Raw genomic sequence first — 22,031 nt, 5'->3', positions numbered from 1 at the left:
GAGCTATCCCTGCCAAGACCTGCCCAAACTCAGGTTTGTAAGAATGTGAGCAAAGTAAATTCTGTTATTATTTTAAGCCATTAAGTGTTGGTATCATTCGTTATGTAGCGGTAGATAACTGGAAAAACCACCTCATTTGGTTTGTGTGGATTAAATGAAATAAAACATAGAAAATTCTTATAGTGTCTGAAACACAGTGAATGTAGTTATCTATAATGTGTCCATAATTATGGCAATTACCTCAAAATAGTATATTTACTTATTTCTATCCTTACTTTGAGAAAGTGTCTGCTTTCAATACTATATAACCCAGTATGACAATAAGCTATGTACTCAAATAATTACAATAGAAAACAGAATAAAAATAGCACTATGTATCTTAAAACTTGAAAAGGGTCTTTAATAAATATCAAACTATGAATAGTAGAAAACTCTGGTGAGTGAGATTGCACTTAAGAGATGAGAAGAAGACAGAGGAGATAGAAGAATGGGCTTTCAAATACATACTCCTCTATTGTTGGAATTACTACAGGAAACATGCTTTTCTTCATTTCTTATTATCTTTTTACTGAACTATTACTTACAGTGAAGTGTACAAATTGTAAGCATGCAGCTAACTTAATTTTTAATTTTAATTTTAATTATGTATAATATATATGTATATATAATATGTATATTAAGTATATAAGTAACCATATAACCATCATCCAAGCATGCATTAGTTCACTAAGAACTCTATTACATCTATTACTATAGATGAGTTTACATTTTATAGAATTTTATATAAGTGGAATCATATGGTATGTACTTATTTTTGTCTTTTTCTTTCACTTTTGAGATCCATTCTTATTGTGTATATTAATGTTTCATCACTTTCTCTTGCTAAATAATATTTCATTGCATGGATATATCACAATTTGTTTGAGGGACATTTGAGTTTGTGGTTTCCAGTTTGGGGTTATTACAAATTGCTCTTCTATGATCATTTCTGTGCAGCTTGTTTTATGGACATATGCTTTCATTTCTCTTGGATAAATATCTAGAGTTGGAATGTCTGGCTCATATGGTATGTAGATATTCAGCTTTTTAAGATACTGCCAAATGTTTCCAAAGTAGTTGTGCTATTTTACATTCCCACCAAGAGTGTATGAAAGTTCTAGTTCCTCCATATTCTTGCTAATATGGAGTCTTTTAAAATTTAGCCATTCTAATGGTGTATAGTGGTATCTCATTGCAGTTTTCATTAGCATTTTCCTGATGACTTATGATGTTGAGCTTACTTTCATGTGTTTATTTTCTATCCACATGTCTCTTTCATGAAGTGTTTATACATTTTGTTCATTATTCTTGGAGGTTTTTAAAAAATTGAGATTTTAGAGTTCTTTATATATTCTGGATTCAAGTCTTTTACCAGATACATGCAAATATTTACTTTCAGTCTGTGGTTTACCCTCTCATTCTCTCAACAGGGTCTTTCAAAGGGCAGACATTTTTAATTTTGATGAAGTTCAATTAACCATTTTTTTTTACAGATTATGTTTTTATTGACTTCTCTAAGAAATTTTGCATAACCAAAGTCGTCTTCTAGAAGTTTTATACTACTAGGCTTTACATTTAGATACATGATCCATTTCAAGTTGATTTTTACATATGGTATAAGGTATATATCAAAGTGTTTTTCTGGTTTCAGGGAGAGGGGCTTGCATATAAATATCCAACTATTCCAGCACTATTTATTGAAAATATTAGCCTTTCTCCACTGGCTTGCCATTATCAAAAATCAATTGTGCATCAGAGAAAGACAAATACCATACGATTTCATTTATATGTGGAATCTAAAAATACAAAACAAAGAAATAAATGATTTAAATACAGAGGACTGGTGGTTGCCAGAGGTAAGATGGGTGGGTGGGAATGGGCATAATAGATGACAAGGATTGAGAGGTACGAACTTCCAGTTATAAAATAAATAAATCACAGAGATGTAAGTATGGCATAGGAAATGTAGTCAATAATATTGTAATAACATTGGTGACAGATGGTGACTACACTTATTGTGGTGAGTACAAGTAATGTATAGAATTGTCAAATCATTATGTTGTACACCTGCAACTAATATAACACTGCATTTCAATTATACTTCAATAATAAAATTTTTTAAAAAGTCAGTTGTCCAGATCCTTGGGTGGCGCAGTGGTTTGGCGCCTGCCTTTGGCCCAGGGCGCGATCCTGGAGACCCGGGATCGAATCCCACTTCGGGCTCCCGGTGCATGGAGCCTGCTTCTCCCTCTGCCTGTGTCTCTGCCTCTCTCTCTCTCTCTCTGTGTGACTATCATAAATAAATAAAAATTTAAAAAAAAAGTCAGCTGTCTATAAATGTAGGGCCTATTTCTGAACTCTATTATGTTCTGTAGGTTTGTCTATCCTGATACTAATACTTGATTATGGTCACTTTAAAAGTCTTGATTATGATTACTTTAAGGTCTTGATTATGGTCTTGATTATGGTCACTTTAAAAGTCATCTTAAAATTACATAATATTGGTCCTCCAAAGTCCTTTTTTTTTTCTCAAGATTGTTTTGGCCTTCGTATGTATATTTATGCTAATTTATATATGCAATTCTGACTTTCATAAAATTTCCTCGAGATGATTTGCTAGTGGTCCAAACCCGTTGTGACTCAGGTCCTGTGTAAATGCACTAAGGCTATGGCTGATAATGGCTTAAGTGATATTCTGTGGTAGCTGAGGATGCAAGCAGATGTGGGAAGTTCAGTTGGCTAATAAAAAAGCTGACAGTCTTTCAGAAGCAAATGTGACAGGCAAATGTAGCAGTACCATCCAGGGAGCAGAGAGTTAGCAGAAAGAACAGAGAGAAACAAAAGGAGTTCCTCTGATATTTTCTTATGTATATTCTTTATAAGAGGTTTAATAAACTCCTATTTTAAAATAAAATAAAACTCTACCATCATTAACACCCATAGTGTTTTACTCAGATGATGAGACTTCTAGGTGAGACTGTAGAATCGAATGGAAGGTAAGTTTTACTTAAAGGCAGAGGAAGAGGCAGATTCTGTGGCTGGGCGCAGTGGGGAAAGGCAAGATTGGTTGGGGTATCTGAGGCTCACGGCACCAGAGCTGGCACATGGCCACGGGGGCTGGAGGAGGAAATATTTTATCAAGAGAGGCGAGAATATGCCCAATTTTGGCCACTTTGCTAGTTAACAGGATATCCAATGGCAGCCATTGCCTAGTAATTACCTGGAAAATCTTTGCATGTTGGTTTTGGCTGCCAAGGCACACTCCCATTTCCTGCTCCATTTGACGAAGGGTCCCAAAGTTCATCCTGTGACATTTGGTCACTATAGGAGGAAGCAATAGGAGGTAATTGTTAGGAGATAACATCCTGTAGTCTCATGTTTCCATAAAAGGGAGGAAAATTGACTTCTCAAGAGGAAGGATCATGGGAGGATCATTTCCAGCTTCTCCCTGTCTCCTTAACTGCTCTCCAAGTCACAGAGACCGACTTATCCGACTAGTGAATTGAGTAGGACTTGAGCATGCTTGCCTGGGAGCCTTCTGTGTTCTCTCACCTACAGAGCCAGCCTGTCTATAATAATGTACTTTTTTTCTTTTTTGTAGCGCTGACAGGCTGTACTCCTGCCAGGAGTTTAAATGTGACAGTGACTGGGTGGGAATGATCAGATCACAGGGAATGTAGGAAGAAGCCTACTTGGCCATAGATCCTAGCCATTTTCTCCAGCTTACCTTCATCAATAAGTAGTAAATCTGGTATTTTGATCTCTATATGTCTGGCTCCTAGGTCTTGATTCTAATTTCAGAAGAGAAAAATAGGTGTGCTGTCACACCTATGTTAATATAGAGGGAGCTTGGAGGAAGATAGGCTGGTAGGAGAGGGTTAAATCTATAAGAGGAAACAAAATGGAAAAGAAAATAAGGTCAGAGCCATTGCTCTGAGAGGTTCCCAAACCTCAGGCTGCAAAAATTGGGCTTTGGCCATATTCCTGCCAGAGTGGAATCTGCAGAGCAGCTGGGGTTGACAACACAGGGCTCATGAGGAATGTGCTCCACTTGGGACACAATCTCAGGGGAAAATAAAAATTTTTAAAGAAAATAATATTACACATGTTGTTTGAATATGGTAGAAATTGTGGAAGTTATCTGTGAATGATAGAAGTCTGGGAAGCTAAAAGTTATGTGGAAAGGATCAAAAGATACACAGAATATGCATTATTTTTTGGAGACTATTAATAACAACGTTAGGTCTTTCTGTGATGAAATCTAAGATTTGTAGTAAATTCACATTCTGTGACTCTTTTAGGAATTAATTAAATAGCACAAAGTTCATCTCCAATTCTTTTTTTTGGGCGGGGTGGGAGGGAGCTTCCAAAATAACACTAACTGTGAAGTATACTGAAGTCTGCAACTTACTTTAAAATGTACCAAAAATTAAGACAGATAATGGTGGATGGACAGATATATGATCAAATTTATATACATACGAATTTACAAACTTACAAAACAAAATGCCTACAATTATAGAATCTAGCTGGTAGATGTATACGTGTCCACTGTATAATTTTCAACTTTTCTTTATATTTGAAAACATTCATAATGAAGTATTGATGGAAAAAGATACTAACGTGCCTTCTTTGACTTTACAGGTGAGTAAGGTACATTGAAGTACAGATCAAACATAGATTCATAACCTTGGACAGATGGTACTTTATGCTCTGACATTTCTTATCAACCAGTTTAGACAAGCTATTTTCATTTACCTAATGATTCAAATTTTCCCTCAGGTAAAAACGAGTTTTACAATGGCTACAGAGCAGGGGAAAGTTAGTCAGAGACACAAATGCTGGCAAACTGCATCCCTTTCTTGAACAAAGGTCAAGAACAAGAGGTCACTGTTCAATATCTGCAGCTGTGAAAAAATGTGAGCTGCAGGCTTGCTGTCTCTCCAAACTTTCACAAAAATGTCTTGAATGCAAGAGACTTTCCCTTTTCTTGATTTAATTAATATTCATTGTGTTCTTCTAAAGTTGGAATTTTAAACTCTTCTTAGAGGAGTTTCCAGTCAAAGAAGTATGTAGAATATTGAGGTCAATACCAAGTTTTTACTTCATAAATACTTCCAGTAAGCAAAACAACAAAAAAGAAAGATTAACTCAAATGACTTAAAAGCATGCCAGTGGCCTTATCAAACAGATAAGGATTAAGTTAACTCAACCCAGGGGCACTATTATAGGCATTTTTCTCATTTGCTTAAAACAAGCACTTGACATTGAGAAAGATAAAAAACAAGAGGATCAAGGGAAATAGAGGAAAAAATAAAACAAGACGAAATCAGAGAGGGGAAGAAACCATAAGAGACTCTTAATCATAGGAAACCAACTGAGGGTCATTGGAGGGGAGAGGGGTAGGGGGATGGAGTACTGGGTGATAGACATTAAGGAGGACACGTGATGTAATGAGAACTGGGTGTTATATGACTGATGAACACTGACCTCTAACTCTGAAACTAATCATACATTATATGTTAATTAAATTTAAATTTTAAAAAAAGATAAAAAATTAAACATAGTGTCTGTTCCCCAAAGTGGTCTCTGCTACTCTTTCTAATAATAGTTCTATTTGTAGTGTTCATTCAACTTTATGAAAATATTTTCTTTTAATAAAATTAAAAATAGGTTTTTTTTTAGTTCTAGCAAAAAGTGCACACTAAAATGATTCAGGACATTTTTTTGCTCATGATTTCTGTAAAGAAATGCCACATTTTAACAAAAGCTCTCTCAGAGACCTTCCTTTCTTATGGTGAGAGACACTTTTTCATATTCATATGATTTAAATAATTGTTTCCACTAAAATAATTGCTATTATGCAGCAAAAAAAAAAAAAAATGAACCCACTAACTTTTTAAGTCACAAATACTCTGAAGGCCATTCTAGTTCCAAAAGAAATGAATGTCATTTAAAAAAAAAAAAAAGATAACACGTTCTTAACCACAGGTAATTACTACTCAGGAGTGAATATTTGAATAATTACATATACATTGCTTCTCATGGTCCTTAATCGTTTCCTTGCAAAAAGACAACTATTCTTTGAGAATCCCTTTACATTCATTCATTTATTAATAATTCACAGAATATCTTCTATGTTATAATTCCTAGGCAAACACCAATAAAATAGATATATAATGGTGTGGATATACCTTTTTAAACTTTCTTTTTAAAAAGATTTATTTAGAGAGAACGAGGGAGTGGGAGGCAGAGAGTTGTAAGCAGACTTTGAGCTGAGAGCCAAGCCCAAGTTGGTGCTCAATCCCATAACCTTGAGTGGAAACCAAGAGTTAAATGCTCAGCCAACTATGCCACCCAGGTGCCCCTTCAAGTTTTTCTTCTTACATTTGGTTTAAATGTAAACATTTTCAAAAGTTATAAATGTCCATAATTTAACCAAATAGTATGGTAACTATTTGGTATTTGTTGCAAGAACTAGAAATCTCCATCTTCCTCTCCCAATTTTCAAAGTGGGTTACTGGTTGGATTTTCAGAGGGAGCCTCTGAAGTGGCATTTGGGCATAGAAGTGAAATGACAAAAAGACAGCTACTCAAGGAAAGTCTGGATGAGAAGCATTCCACATGGAGGAGAGGGCAGGTGCAGAGATCCTAGGACAGGAACGAAGTCCTCAGTGTTGCTAGAGCCCAGGGAGCAAGGGAAGAACCTGAGTAAATGATATGGTTTATTTTTTGAAAAGATGACTGGGTTCTGTGGATAAACTAGATTGTCAGTTTGGAGAGAGTGACAGTAAAGTGATGAAACAGGAAGAGACTGGGAGATGATGGTAGCTTAGAGTGTGAGCAGTGACAAAACTACATGTACGGTTTCAGGATATATTGTAGTTAGAACTATTGATAGATTGGGTAAGGGGGAGTGAGAGAAAGACTAGTTTGAGAGCAGTAGGGTTGAGATGAAGACTAGGGAAGTGTTGAGGATATTTGTCACTGTCAGGCTGCTTAGCATCTGAAGCCCCTTCTTAAATTCATAGAATTTACCATTGTGTGAATTCCAGAGAACAGATGCTAGCTAATTGCTCCCTGACACCTGGAAACTGAAGTACAATCTCATGCTTCTGTCAGGGACTTCGAATCAGGAATGAGGCAGTGGAGCATAAGCTAATGTTTGGTGGCAGTACCCTAATCAGGCATAGCTGTGGTTGCTATCATTCTGATCACCTAGCCTCTTAGTTCTGCTTATTTTCCAAGTCTATTTCTCCAGCTTTCCCATAAAAAAAAAAAAAATTGAGGTATGATTTATAAAACAGGCAAAAATCTCAAGTATGGAACTTGATATGTAAACACCTATAAAACTTCCACAAAGATATAAAACATTTTCAGCACTCTTTTAACGGTCTTCCCTCTGAAACATTTAATTCCATTTTTGCCTGAATTAGCCAGTTTTTGGCCAAGTCAGAAAGCACCCAGGAACTCTGATTTCTGGCACTCCAATGTTTATCACTCTAGTGTTTATCAAACATGAGCCTTACTGAATGAAAAATGAGCACTGGGCTGGAAAAGGAATGCTTTTTCGCTTTTTTCCCTACCAAAGTCCTCAGGTCTGTAAGATTCAAACAGAAACTTATTATTAAACTTTTATCACTTTCCAAGTACTAAAAGTTGGTATCTTTAAATTATAAAATCCTAAGCTTTAAAATCATTTTGTCTAGAAACATCAATTCTTTTCAAGAACCATACCAGTACCCCAACCTGTTTCTGTAGGGTTCCTAATATAAAGCCACACAATCTGAAGTCTTCCAGAAAAGTAGGATATGAACTTAGCTCTGATACATATTTAGTCTTCCTGTTTTCTTATCCTTGCAGTGGCTATCACTATCATTACCAGGTACAGAAGCATTAGTACTTACAGTTAACAGGACTTTTGATAATATTTTGATAGGTATTTTGATAAACAATACACTAATAATAGCAACTTCTAAAAGGAGCTTATTTTAAAATTATGATGGAGTCACCTCAATCTCATCCATCCTTCAGTTGCTCAGGCCTCACTCCTTTCTCCACAGTCCACCGGCAGATTCTTTCAGCTCCTCTTAGAAAAGACATATCCAGAATACAACCAGTTCTCACCACCACTATTGCTTCTTCCCTGCCCCAAACGACCATCTTTCTTGCATGGATTACTGCAAAACTGGACACAAGAAGATAATAGAGAAATGCCTTCACAGTTCTAAAGGGAAGTAAGTTTGAACCTAGAACTGTGGGTCCAATCAAAATGAAACATAGGGAAAAAATGAAGGACTTTACAGACATGCAAGGATTCCAAACTTTACCTCTCAAGCACCCTTCTTGTTTGTATGGCAAGGGGTCAGTGTGGGGATGTGGGAGGTACAAGGGGTGGCAAGAGATGTATGTGGTGGTGGGAAACTACTTATATACTTCAGCAAACAAAAAACACCCTAAATTTTAGAAAAGTGAGATATAAAACAATATAGGAGTGCAAGGAAAACATATTCCAGGATGACACCTAAAAACTACTTTTCCAAGTTTAATAAAATGGATTAAAAAGCTTAAGATGATCTCAGAATAATACTGAAGATATTTTTCTTCTGTCAAAGAAAAATAAAGGCAAAAAAAATATACTTCATGAATCCCAGGATGAGAGCTAAAAGCACTATGAACAAATTTGGTAATCCACTAGTATGATAAAAGAATAAAAATCTGCAAAAGTCATGACCCAATTATGAAGCAAATAACACACAGCATGATTGGGAGAGGTTGGTGGCTGTAAAATAAAATAATCCATTTGCTCTTTAGTTTGGAATATTCTACTTAAATCAGCGTAGACTTCAGGACATGAGATTGGATATGTAGGAAAAAAAAACCACCTGGCTAGCCTCTATATGCTTTTGCATAATCTAGCGCATAATGGCTAGTTGTTTGATTTGCACTTTTTAGAATCAACATATAAAGGAAAAGCCTAAGTTATAGTTCCCCAATAATATACATCCATGAATGTTGATTATATAAACTAAACGTGTAACTTCGAGAAATTAGGAGGTAAGGAACAGTAATGGGCTGGAAGGAAGGAATAGCACTGGTATCTAGACAAGAGATACTGTTTACAAGAGATACTGTTTACAAGAGATGGATCAAGAAATAAAAATTACTAAAGTTATAAAGGAAACTGAAGGAAGAACTAAAAATATTAAATGGGGAGGAGGAATGGACATTCCCTATCATTCATAATGGACAATCAACAGATACTACTTAAATGACAAATCAAGAAACAGCAGCAGTAAACCTAGACCCAGTGATGCAGGTAGTCCCAACCTGAAGGATAAAAAGTGGCATTACCTCTGAGAAGTGGGATTGGTGTGAGTGGCAGGGAGGCACACCTTTACTTTTCATTCTCTATCCATCTGAATTGCTCAAAATTTTATTCAGGTACATGCATTAAAATTAAAATTGTTTTTAATCCCCCCAAAATGTAGGGGCTGGTAGACTTAGAAGGGAATGATAGCTGAAGGTCTTATAGTGTAGAAAGATCCCAGGAGATTAGAAAAAGCAGGCATAAAAAGTCAAAAAAGGTGTGCAGTTAAAGGTCATTTAAAGTAAAAGCATAAACTTACTCAGCACTTCTAAATACATCAGATTCAATAAAAGAGATTTATAGTTAGGACACAGTGATTTAGACAACACAAACGTTTAGTATTTTCTATTTAAGATGGCAGAGATTAAACTATTCCCATCCAGAATTATATAACAAAGTACATCTGGCCTTTAAAGTATTTCAGATTCTGGAAACTTCAATGCTGGACCAAAAAATATTGTTACATGTATTTATGAATAACATTTGATTGTCCAAAACTTTAACATGTTTGTTTAAAAAGAATGACATCATAATAAGTGATCCTTAAAGTCATTATGATAATTAATAGCATGACACCAAGGTTATAATACTTTAATAAAACTTTAGCATTTCTGGAACAACTTATTCAATTCATACAATATACATGATAAAGCAAACTAAAGGAAGACTGAGACAGTCTTCCTACAAAACATTTAAAGTACATTTCTTTTGACTGTTTACTCAATATATATACCTGTCACATATTCTTTTGGTATTCTTCTCAATTGTTATACAAAGCTTTAAAAAATGAGATTTTCATATAAAAATAGTTATCTGGCTTTTTAACAATTGTGTTTTCAAATTAAATAACAAGGTGTTCTGTTTATCAATGTATACTACATAGAAATAGTTAAATACTTTAATATTTAGAAAAACATCAAGAAGTCAATATTCTAATGGCTGCTACATCTTTAAGTTGGTGATTAAATTTTATAATTTTAAAATTACATGATCTGTGGGTATAAAAGTTTAAAAAATACATTCTAATTTAATAAAAAAGCCTTCTAAATTTACATTTTCAAACACTGCTGTGATTGCTATAATGACTATATTGTAGATATACTTAGCCAAAATAAGTTAATTTTTCAAAATCAGTAACGTGGAGTATGCTGGCAAGATTTCTTTAGAAACAAATGAGGGTAATTATAAAGTCAGTGTTATCAATGTACTACTACAAATAAATATGCTTAAAGTATAATTACTTTGTTTTAAAAAGCAGAACATAAAAATGCATAGAATAGGTGAAGATTTTTTTTAATGTAAATCACTAGTGCAGAAATCTGGGCTCTTAATCCCTTAAGAAGTTAGGCGATTTCAATTTAAAAGATGACTTCTCACTAGGGATATCATGACTCTGTGAATCAAAAAAAGAAAGTCTATTATTTCTATTTAGAAGCTTTTAGTGTTTTGGTTCAAGTGTTTCTATGGAACTCCTTTAACATAAATGTTCTTTCCCTGAAAAAGACATTTTAAGCTAATAATTTTGGCCCCATGACATATATACCTTAAAGATACATGCGATTCTGCAGCCAATGCCTCTCCCATTCTAATATCTATCCATATATGCACTTATAAATAGACACATTTTCAGGATTATAAAAATATTTAATTTTTATAAGCTTAAATAATTACTGAGTGTTAATACAGAATACATTAATATTTGTATAATTTTACTTTTATTTATAAAAAGGTTTTTTATAGCAGCATTTGCATTGCAAATGAAATATGATCACATGATGTTGCAGTGTACATGGACTCACACCGCAAACCAGATGGAGCAGCTGCCACGTTCCTCTAAAAGAAACATCTGTTTCAGCTACAAAAGAGCAGTTCCTATAAAGTACAAAAACTAAGCAGGGCTAATAATTCATCTGAATCTTATAAGTGCATTTAAAAGTTATCTCCATAGAATTGGCCAAACTTGTTAAAATATCCACAAGTCCAAGTTATCTTTGCCCCAAGAAAAATTTTCTAATAAGTAAAAATTATATTAATGAATAGTATTTTTAATTGAATCACATGAACTTACTAGAAATTAATGGAATTTTCAAGAGTAAAAAAATAAAAACATCACTGTGAGAGGTACAAGAAAGTGAGAAAGACTGATTTTAAATTTAAAACATTACAAAAAAGCAAATGAAAATTCTCAATCTCAAACACTCATATTAAGCTTGTTTTTGTTGAGTTCACGCTCCAGATTTCCAATCAAAGTATCAATACTTTCTTGTAGGTCTTGAAGATTGACTTTTCGATCCACTGTAGACTCAATTGTCTGCACTGTCAAGTATGTCTGAAATGTGTACTCTTTGGACATGGGTACTGGCTGTTCAATCATTATATCTGGTCCATACATTTTGTTACAGTTTTCTCCATTTTCTCTGTCTTCTGAAGGAACATCATCATAATCTCCATCATTTAAATTTTCTTTTGTATTCAAAAAGTAGTTTTCTCCACAGCTGCTCCAGTCTCCTGCATAACGATTGCTAACTGGACTGTCTAATCGGGTTTGCCTTGATCTAAGTATTCTTGATGAATCAGTACCACTCAAATTTAACATGCAAGGTCGTTCTTTCTTCCTCCTCAAATAATTTAGAGAAGACTTCTGCTCTGGAAATAAATTGTCTGTTGATTCTTTGACAGTTAAACGTTGCACTAGAAACAAACAATAAATTTGCTTAATCACAGCCATCCAACTGGCCTTAAAAAAACAGAGCAAAGATAAGCCATTTAATAATCAACTACAAACATGCATTAAAACAAAACATGCACACTATATTTTTTAAAAAGCATTCCATAATTACTTTTTTCTATCACCAGACATAAGATTAGGGATAGAAGCTAGTAGAATGTTCGATGGTGCTAATTCATGCCATATCATAACATTCCCAAACAAATCAAATTTCCAATGTTGATTAACTTCCAGTGCAAGTTAATTATTATCTATCTATAATTCAAACAGTAGCTAAGCTGGTAGCTTCTTCTAAATTAAAAGATACAGCAAAAAGCAGGCAAGGCATGTTGGTGTACAAACAAAACAAAACAAAAAGTTCCTTCTTCTGCAAACATCTAAATGAGGCAAAGACATCTAAAGTGCTCACTCTAACCTTCGTGCTTTTTTGCAATTCTATTAGCAGCAGTGTCATAATTTACTTTACTAAGGCAGCCCGAATTTCACTTTGATAAAATGCAGATACTAGACTTGACCGCTTGTTACCTGAGTTTGATTATACAGCATTAGCTACTAACAGTCTTCATTTATTGCCTGAAAATAGTACAGATATTTTATTTTCCCATTCTGGTTAACAATCTCAAATAACATTCTTTATATATATTAAGATTCATTTTCTTCTAGGCCTATGCATTGTGCAGGCTACACAGATTACTATAGATAAACACATCATGACAAACCAATGCTTCACTGCTCACCTTTTTTGTGTATATTGGGCAAAATGTTTAAGGTTCCTCTGTATAGAAAATGTTGAGGCATAACTTTTAAAAACTGTCCATAATACCTTTCTCTGCTTGTTTATTCTCCATTAATAAATGCCTCTCCATTTACACTTTGTTTGACTAAGATACATATTATCAGTGTGAACATATCATCAGGAATAATATACCTACTTTTCACACTCCAACTTATAACGAGTGCTTGTTTCCTCTTGTAGAAAATAAAAGATAATTGAAAAGTAATACAAACATGTATATAGTTCTAGTATTCCAGACTTACAGTGATCTTAATATTTTTCAGGTTACATAATTTTTCACTGAGATTTTACTAAAATATTTGATAACTATAGGTATGTTTTTAACATTTGCATTTGTCTATGTTTTTATGATATGGCCATTATATGTAATTGTAAATAGCTTAAATCTTTTGATCTAAAATGTTCTGGAAAATAAAGGTCTGATATTTACTTTAAATTTATTTTTAATAACAGTATTAATACAGAATGCCCTATGCCATTATTTGACGCAATTGCAAAATGAACATCTAAATTTTTCCATTGTTTAATTATTCAAATTCCTTTTTTTCCTCTAGCTACTAATCTCCACTAAATCTTCTTGTCTTTCTCCCTCACTTTCTGTGCTATTCTTGTTCTTAGATCTTAAGTGTCATGACTGTTGTTTTCAATTCCAGTACTTTGCTAACCTTGAAGTCATCTGGTTTGTGATCCAACCAAAGTAAAACTTTTTTTTTTTAAAGATTTTATTTATTTCTTCATGAGAGACACACAGAGAGAGGCAGAGACACAGGTAGAGGGAGATGTGGAACTCTATCCCAGAACCCCAGGGCAGATGCTCAGCCACTGAGCCACCCATGGGTCCCTATTTCTGTTTTTTCTTTACCTGGATTGAACATAGATCTGTAAACTATATAAACACTAAAGAATGCAGAACACTGAGGAATGATCATAGATTTAGCAACTGAAATATACTGAGGCAGTGAGAGCCATTTGATCTGAGTATGTGGGGCTTGATCCCCGAACCCTGGGATCATGACCTGAGCCAAAGGCAGACACTCAACCGCTTAGCCACCCAGGTGCCCCATAAAACTTTTTAAAGTAAGCTCCATGCCTTGGCAACATGGCACTAGAACTCACAACCCCAAGATCCCAAGTTGTATGTTCTACCAACTGAGCCAGATGGGTGACCCAAAGTAAAACATTTTTGACTGTGGGTTGAGCTCATCTTGTGCCCCCTTCTCTGACATTCACCTGCAAAGCCCAGATTTATTTTGTTGCCAGTTAAAGTTGTTTAACTGAATCCCTATTCAAACATTATTTTTGTGGGATGCCTGGGTGGCTCAGCAGTTGAGCGTCTGCCCTTGGTTCAGGGCATGATCCTGGAGTCCCAGGAGCCTGCTTCTCCCTCTGCCTATGTCTCTGCCTCGCTCTCTCTCTGTCTCTCATGAATAAATAAATAAAATCTTTAAAAAAAAACATTATTTTTGCATATTTCTTGGAAAATATTTAAGAAACCAATTACAATATTTTATATGTTAGACTAAAAATTCAATATCTGAAAAATCAACTTCACAGACTTTTTAAACTACTGATAGTGGAGTAGTTCCTATTAAAAATGCAGAGAAAATGATTAATTTTAACCCCTTAAAGGAAAACTTCTGGTTTTCCCAACACTACGACTGCCCATTGCAACAGAGTAAAATTTAAAATGCAATCTATAAAGTTGCTGAAAATGTTTCAAAATGTAATGATAAGCACTAAGAAACTTAATTTTCTTATCTTGTTCTGATGGATTTATATTTTTAATCACCATTTTATTAGCCTTTTATGTATAGTATAATTGCTTTATTTAACAGAACATATTGAGTGCCTAGTTAAGGCAGAGCACTGTCTTAGAACTTGGGTGCGTCAGTGTAAGCAAAATATAATCTCAGACCTCATAAAGCTTAGTCTAGTGAGGAAAATAGAACAAAAAGGAATAGGGAAAAAAATGATAGCTTTTCCCTAAAAAACCTGCCCCAAATTTACTCATAGAAAATGTGATACAGCAAATAGCTGGTCTAGGAGTTACACTCTCTCTAAATTTTAATGTTCTTAAAACAGCAAAACCATCTTTAGAAAGCAACAATTTTGTAAAAACTCAATACATTAAAAAAGATGAAAAGAAAACTATTTTGATCAAAAGGGAAGTGTGTTTACATTTGGTTCCCTCACCTGTTGCCAATCTGGCTCCAGAGCTACTTCCAAAGAAAATCAGGGCTTAGCAGAAGATAATCCTGAAATGCCAATTGGCAGGATGATTTTTACCTTCCAGTGCCAATATGCTAGGATTCTAATTGATCACTTTGAAGATAGTAAGATTTTTCAAATGGAAAACTTAAAGCAAATTTTATTGCCCCAAATTAAAAAATAACAAAAAATTAAAGTAAAAAATGAAAGGGGCGGGGAGGGTAGAGCCAACTCTTTTCACCTCTGGAGTAGGGGAAATTCCAAAAGAAAATATAATAATAATAAGTAAGATATGCACAGCAAGAGGAGCCAAAACCTTCTACTTAATGCATAGAGATGGGCATTCAGCAAGTTAACATCCGATGGCCTATTCTCTGTATCACAAGGGTTTTCTTTTTCCCAATCCTCACCAACGCTTGTTATTTCTTGTCTTTTTGATATTAGTCATTCTGATAGGTATGAAGGGAATATATCACTGTGGTTTTGATTTGTATTTCTCTGATGCCGAGTGATGTTGAGCATCTTTTTATGTGTCCCTTGGCCATTTGGATGTCTTCTTTGGAAAAAGTCTATTCAGGTCCTCTGGGGCAGTCATTTAAATAACATAACTTCTGATACAGAATAAATGATAAAGAAATCAGGTACTGATAGTAAACTTTGATATCTCTAGGTAAGCAAGTTTTCATTTGTGATTAGAATGACTAAGATGGCTCCTTTCCCAATTCCTAATGCTTATTAGAATTAAAGCAGTTGAAACACACATTTAAAACTTTAACTTAAAAAAAAAAAAAATAAAAAAAATAAAACTTTAACTTGAGAGCTCCCTTATGTGAGATACCAAATGCAGAAATCAAACCAATTATCCAGAGAATCTTGATGCAGGATTTTAAAATAATTAATAATATATACCAATTCAGTTAAGATATAAATTAGAAATTATTTTTAAGCCTGTGTTTAAAAGAAAGCAAAAATTTTAACTTTACAAATTTAAAAATTGAAATATTTTATTCACTTCCTATAATTAATGTGATGTATTTTAAAAGACTATATCAAGCATTTTTGTATTTTGGTCTGTCCTCATATGTATCATTAAAAGAGTAACAAAGAGATAAATCTATGCAACACACTTTGCTCACTGCCCTTAGATGCTTTGCCTACAGAATCATCACAACAACCTTGAGGTAGGCACTATTTATAGAGAAGCATACTGAGGCTTAGGGGAATTAATATGTGCCTGGGCCACAACCTGGATCCGAATTCATGCCTGACTCCAAGGCCCAAGCACTTTTACCACCGTGTGATACACAAAGCTCCTAAGTACTTTCATGTTTGTTACTATGCAGGGTGGGGAAGAGGAGTGGGGGTTATTACAGGATAAGAAAATTTTGGAACTTAAATACAGCCTCCTATATAGAACATACAGTTAAATACATATTCCTTTTAGTTCTGAAAATATATAAGAGAGGTATTAGGAAAATAACTGTCAGCTTTTTGTTATTGACTAGAACAGGGGATAGATAAGTAAGATGGAAAAATCAAAGATGATTGTCAAATTAAGCCTGGATAATTTGAAGAACAACCATGAATAAAGATGTCAGGAAGTAGAAATATCAGAAAGGGAGACAGAACATAAAGACTCCTAACTCTGGGAAACAAACTAGGAGTGGTGGAAGGGGAGGAGGGCGGGGGGTGGGGGTGAATGGGTGACGGGCACTGAGGGGGGCACTTGACAGGATGAGCACTGGGTGTTATTCTGGATGTTGGCAAATTGAACACCAATAAAAAATAAATTTATTATTAAAAAAAAAGATGTCAAGAAGTAGAACTGAAGGAAGAAAAAAATGAATTCTGCTTCATACCAGTTGAACTAAAAATGAGAAGGGTAAAGAAATTAATATTTACAGAGTTCCTATTATGTGACAAGAGGTGTGCTGAGTACCTTACAAACATAACTTTTTATTTAATTCTATAAACATATTATTAAATCCGTATGACAAAAGAAAGATGATACTGAAGCTCTAAGATGTTAAAGAGCTTCCCAAGATCAGGTTGCTAATAAGTAACACAACCATAATACAAATCCAGATCTGACCAAAATGTGTACATTGATCTATATGTCTACAATATTATCAGCAAAAGCAAAAAATTTAAATGGAGAAATTTAAAGGTATCAATTCATAACTATTTGAAAAAGCAAAATCTAGAAAAGATTTTCTTCAATCACGTATGGGCATATTTAATGATTAGCTAATTCAAACACCCTATCATTGAAAGAGAAAAATATTTCCATTGAATCATTTACCTGGCCAGAGTTGAAGTAAGTAATGAAGAACTTCAATATGTTTTTTAAAATCCAAAGCACTTGCAAGTTCTTCTGAATCAGTAAAGACTCTGTTGTTATGGGTGGAAGTCTCTTGCCTCTGACTTAGTAATACTGGTCCAAAGCACACAGCCAAATTCTGGCAAGTCATCTTATTCACTTCATGATAAGAAGCCACCAATTTCAGATGATCCAGCAACATCTTTAGGGTTGCCTAAATTAAATTAAATTGCATTTCACTTAATAGAGTTATATACAGGGGCAAATTCAAGGACATAATTCTAGCAGAAAATATAGATATGCATCCTGTCACTTTTCAAAAGGTTGTTTCAAATATTTGCTTGTAAATTGGATATTTGGGACTTTGAAACATAATTTCTTATAAAAACATTACACAGGACCCTAGGTTCCAATGACATAATTTGATCCATTAAAATGTATACTCTAAAAGGCTCAGAATGCATTCCAAGTTTCAACGGGAGTCCCTAAGAAAATATACATCAACATTTTCTTCTCTTTCCTCCTTTAAAATGACAATAGCAAAAGCTGTGATGGAAGAGGACTCAGGTAAGAGTGTTTATCTTTAAGCACAGATAAATCCTGTAGTCATAAGTAGGGGACTACATCTTAAATCTAGGGAAGCTAACAATTTCAAACAGGGCCCAGTTCTATTATAATTCAGATTAGGAAAAAGGTCAATGCGTTTAACTAATAAATACTTTAACTAGACAAACCATGACTAGTATAACTAGATGTAACAGTAAAATTTGTTGAAAAAGAATACTTTTTAATAGTTGAAGAAACTGATAAGGGGAGTTTGCTCAAGAAATGGAAAATTATTCAGGTTTAAGCAATTATGGAAAGAAATGATGTTTTGAAGTACTGGCTTAAGATAAATCATTTAACAAATAAAATGAGTATATAATTTCTTCATAATTACATTAAAGAAATGAATGACAAATAAAACTGTATCATAAAAATTTTTTAAAAAGAAAAAAATCAAAATGACGTATTTCCAGAGCCAAAAGTGACAACTGGATTCAGTGATCAGAAGGTCATTAGTAACCCTGGCAAAAATAAGTCCAGAGAGATAGGGTAGGAAGCCAGATTACAATGTGTTGAGTAGTCAAGAGTGGTGAAGAAGTAAGGTACAACCGAAATAAACATTCTTTCAATATTCAGCTGTGAAAGAACGGAATGAAAAGAGAATGAAAACCAGAGAAGACTATAATTGATATTTTGAAATCAAAACAAATCAAATATATGAATCATAAAAATAATGTAAATAATAAATAGCCGTTCCTCTTCTCCATTTACTATACATTTCGTAACACAAGTGGGACTCTACATACATTGACATCTTAAGTCTAGTTTCAGCATATTGTGCTATGAACAACACACACACATACACATGTAATCACCTCTGGTTAAGTATCTTAGGTTTAATCTCAATAGCAAATGAAGGAATATAACTTAAAATAAGAAAATATTTTTTTGTCTACTAAGATGAGCCAAAAAATGTAATTGTTGTGTCCCTCTTGAAAAGTAATATGTAAATGTATTAAGAGCCTTTAAATGTTTACATCATTTAAATGAACAATTCCACTCTTGAGATTCTATTCTAAGTACATAATTCTACTAGGTGAAAAGAAATCTCCGCATATAAATATATACAAATAGGCTCAAAACCTAAATATTATGCAAAAGAGAATAGTGACAAATTATGTGAAGTCCACTCAATGTAATATTATGAAGCCTTTTTAGAAAGGACGCTAATAGTATGAGCTTTAGGGCCTGAAAGGCCAAAATTCAGGTGACAGTCTACAACACTCATAAAAGCTATATAACTTAGACAAGTGTTTAAGTTCCTGGACACTCATTACTTCACTTATAAGTAAAATGACACAATTTTACCTTATATCAAGGAAGGAATATTTCTATCCCTTCACCCCACCCTTCTACTGCTCACACCTCTCTGTAGCTCTTCCCTTCTTCCCACCCAAAGGAGTATTTATTAATTGTTAATCTAATTGGAGTGAGCACAGGATGTTCAGAAGATTACAGTATACAAGTGAATCAAGTTTTGGGGCTTAACATTGCCCTACACTTGGGAGCCTAGGTGGCTCAGTTGGTTAAGTGTCTGCCTTCAGCTCACATCATGATCCCAGACTCCTGGGATCCAGCTCCCCATCAGGCTCCTTGCTCAGTGGGGAGTCTGCTCTCTCTCCCTCTGTCCCTCCCCCCTACCTGTGCTCTCTCCCCGCTCTCTCTTTCTCTCAAATAAATACAATCTTAAAAAAAAATTCTATTCACTCTTGCCCTTTTACTCTCACGTGGTAAGAAATATAGATAGAGTCAGCCTCATCTGGACAAGTCCAGCCATCTCTCCCTTATTTTCCTTTTTTTTTTTTTTTTAAAGATTTTATTTATTTATTCATGACAGACACAGAGAGAAGCAGAGACACAGGCAGAGTGAGAAGCAGGCTCCATGCAGGGAGCCCAATGTGGGACTCGATCCTGGGTCTCCAGGACCATGCCCTGGGCTGAAGGCAGGTGCTAAACCACTGAGCCACCCAGGCGTCCCATTATTTTCCCTTTTGTTCTAGGGAACAACAACTAAAGTTAGGCTAAGACTGGTTTTGCAGACCCAGCTACCCTTCTATCTACTCTGCAGGCATGTCTGAAGATACTGATCTCAAGATTTAGATTGTGTGGAGGCGGCAAATGTGAAGAGGCAAGAAGGATAGAAATGGTGGTGGTAAGGGTTGCTTAAGTCTTGAGGCTAAGCCATGTACACTAAAACAGTTACCATAAATTTTTTTAATTCTAAAAGGAAATAAATTAATATGCTAATTATTGTTGCCTTTGGATATTGATAATTGCAATTTTCCATTCTTTGCTATATCTTCCCAATTTTTCTATAATAAACAAATATTACTTTAATAATAAGGTAACTGTACTCTTTAAAAACATATAGGAAGTACCTGTGCCTGACTAAAACTACATAGAGAAAAAATAAAACTGTTATCTAGATTTACTCTAAGAAGCAGTTTTTAGAGTTATGTTGTTTAAGGAGGTTTTAATAAAGGCAGAACTTATACTGCCACAAATGTGAAATACCTGAAAAATTATTTGTAACTCTGCTGCTAAGTATATATTCGTTAGCAGACTTTTAGGGAAAAAGGTATACCACATATGCTTACCTTCTCAACATCAGGCAGACAATCAAGCAGGTCAACAGTGTACTTAGAGTCACCTGGGTCATTCTCACATCCGCTTGATGACATTTTCAAAGGATTTTTTGCCATTGCGTCTAATACAGCCTCATAAAGCTGCTTTGTTATCAGAGGAGAAGGAAGTTCTCTTAGATAGTCCTTAAGAACACCTTTAGAAAACAGAGATAGCAATTGGTCTTCAGAGTAAAATAAAAAACTGTGAAAAAAATTTAAATTAAGTATTGTTCTAGCCAACCTTTAATATGCTGAAAATAATAAAATAACAAAAACCTATTATAACAAACACCAGTATTTTGTGATCTTATAAACTGCCTTGGTAATGGACTTCTTGTTTTGAAAGCATGCTAAAAATGTACATACATAATCATCATACATATTAGATTTGTTACTCATAAAGTAAGCAATTCATGGTACATATACTCTGTTGATTCTGGCCCTCTATAAATATATGTGAAACAGAAGTTGAGAAAACAAGGCATACTAATATTAATTATAAATTATTTCAATTATATGAATTTTGAGTTTCTAGACTTTTGATAGTTAAAGAATACCAATAGTCCATGTACAGCATGGTGACTATAATTAATAATACTGTATTGTGTATTTGGAAGCTGCTAAGAGAATAGATCTTGTTTTGTTTTATTTACTGACGAGAAAGAGAGTATTCTTCCTTATATTGCTTTGTAGATTTTGGTGTTATATCCAAAGAGAATGCTGGATCAAAACATCTGTTTGAATAAACTGGAATCACATCTTGCTACATAAGATTTTCTAAAGTGGGGTTTTAGGGAAGCCTGGGTGGCTCAGCGGTTGAGCATCTGCGTTTGGCTCAGAGCGTGATCCTGGACTCCTAGGATCGAGTCCTGAATGGGGCTTCCTGCATGGAGCCTGCTTCTCCCTCTGCCTGTGTCTCTGCCTCTCTCTCTCTCTCTCTCTCTGTGTCTCATGAATAAATAAATAAAATCTTTTTTTTTTTTTTATTTATGATAGTCATACAGAGATAGAGAGAGGCAGAGACACAGGCAGAGGGAGAAGCAGGCTCCATGCACAGGGAGCCCGACGTGGGATTCAATCCCGGGTCTCCAGGATCGCGCCCTGGGCCAAAGGCAGGCGCCAAACCGCTGCGCCACCCAGGGATCCCAATAAATAAAATCTTTAAAAAAAAATAAAAGTGGGGTTTTATAGCCACATCACAGATATTCCAAAGTATGGATATTCCAGAACTGCATCTGGTCAGGTACTACAGATGGAATACTTGGGTTGTTTCTAATCTTTTGTTATTCCAAAACATGCTACAATGAATAGCCTTGCACATCATTACTTGTATGTATTCA

General features: G+C 34.5%; 1 protein-coding gene across 1 annotated transcript in view; it reads right to left on the bottom strand.

Annotated features, from left to right (window-relative positions):
• Positions 1-9,686: 9,686 nt before the first annotated feature.
• SYDE2 (synapse defective Rho GTPase homolog 2) overlaps positions 9,687-22,031 on the bottom strand; it is a 47,915-nt gene continuing 35,570 nt past the window's right edge. The window contains exons 5-7 of the mRNA XM_025417787.3: positions 20,665-20,846; positions 17,444-17,675; positions 9,687-12,100 (exon numbers count right to left, since the gene is read on the bottom strand). Coding sequence (XP_025273572.3) covers positions 11,601-12,100; positions 17,444-17,675; positions 20,665-20,846 — 914 coding nt within the window. The 3' untranslated portion in view covers positions 9,687-11,600. The remainder of the gene's footprint in view (positions 12,101-17,443; positions 17,676-20,664; positions 20,847-22,031) is intronic.

Source organism: Canis lupus, chromosome 6, assembly GCF_003254725.2.
Source record: "Canis lupus dingo isolate Sandy chromosome 6, ASM325472v2, whole genome shotgun sequence".
NCBI lineage: Eukaryota > Metazoa > Chordata > Mammalia > Carnivora > Canidae > Canis > Canis lupus.
Note: the sequence above shows the minus strand (reverse complement) of the source record. Positions and strands in the feature narration are given on the sequence as shown.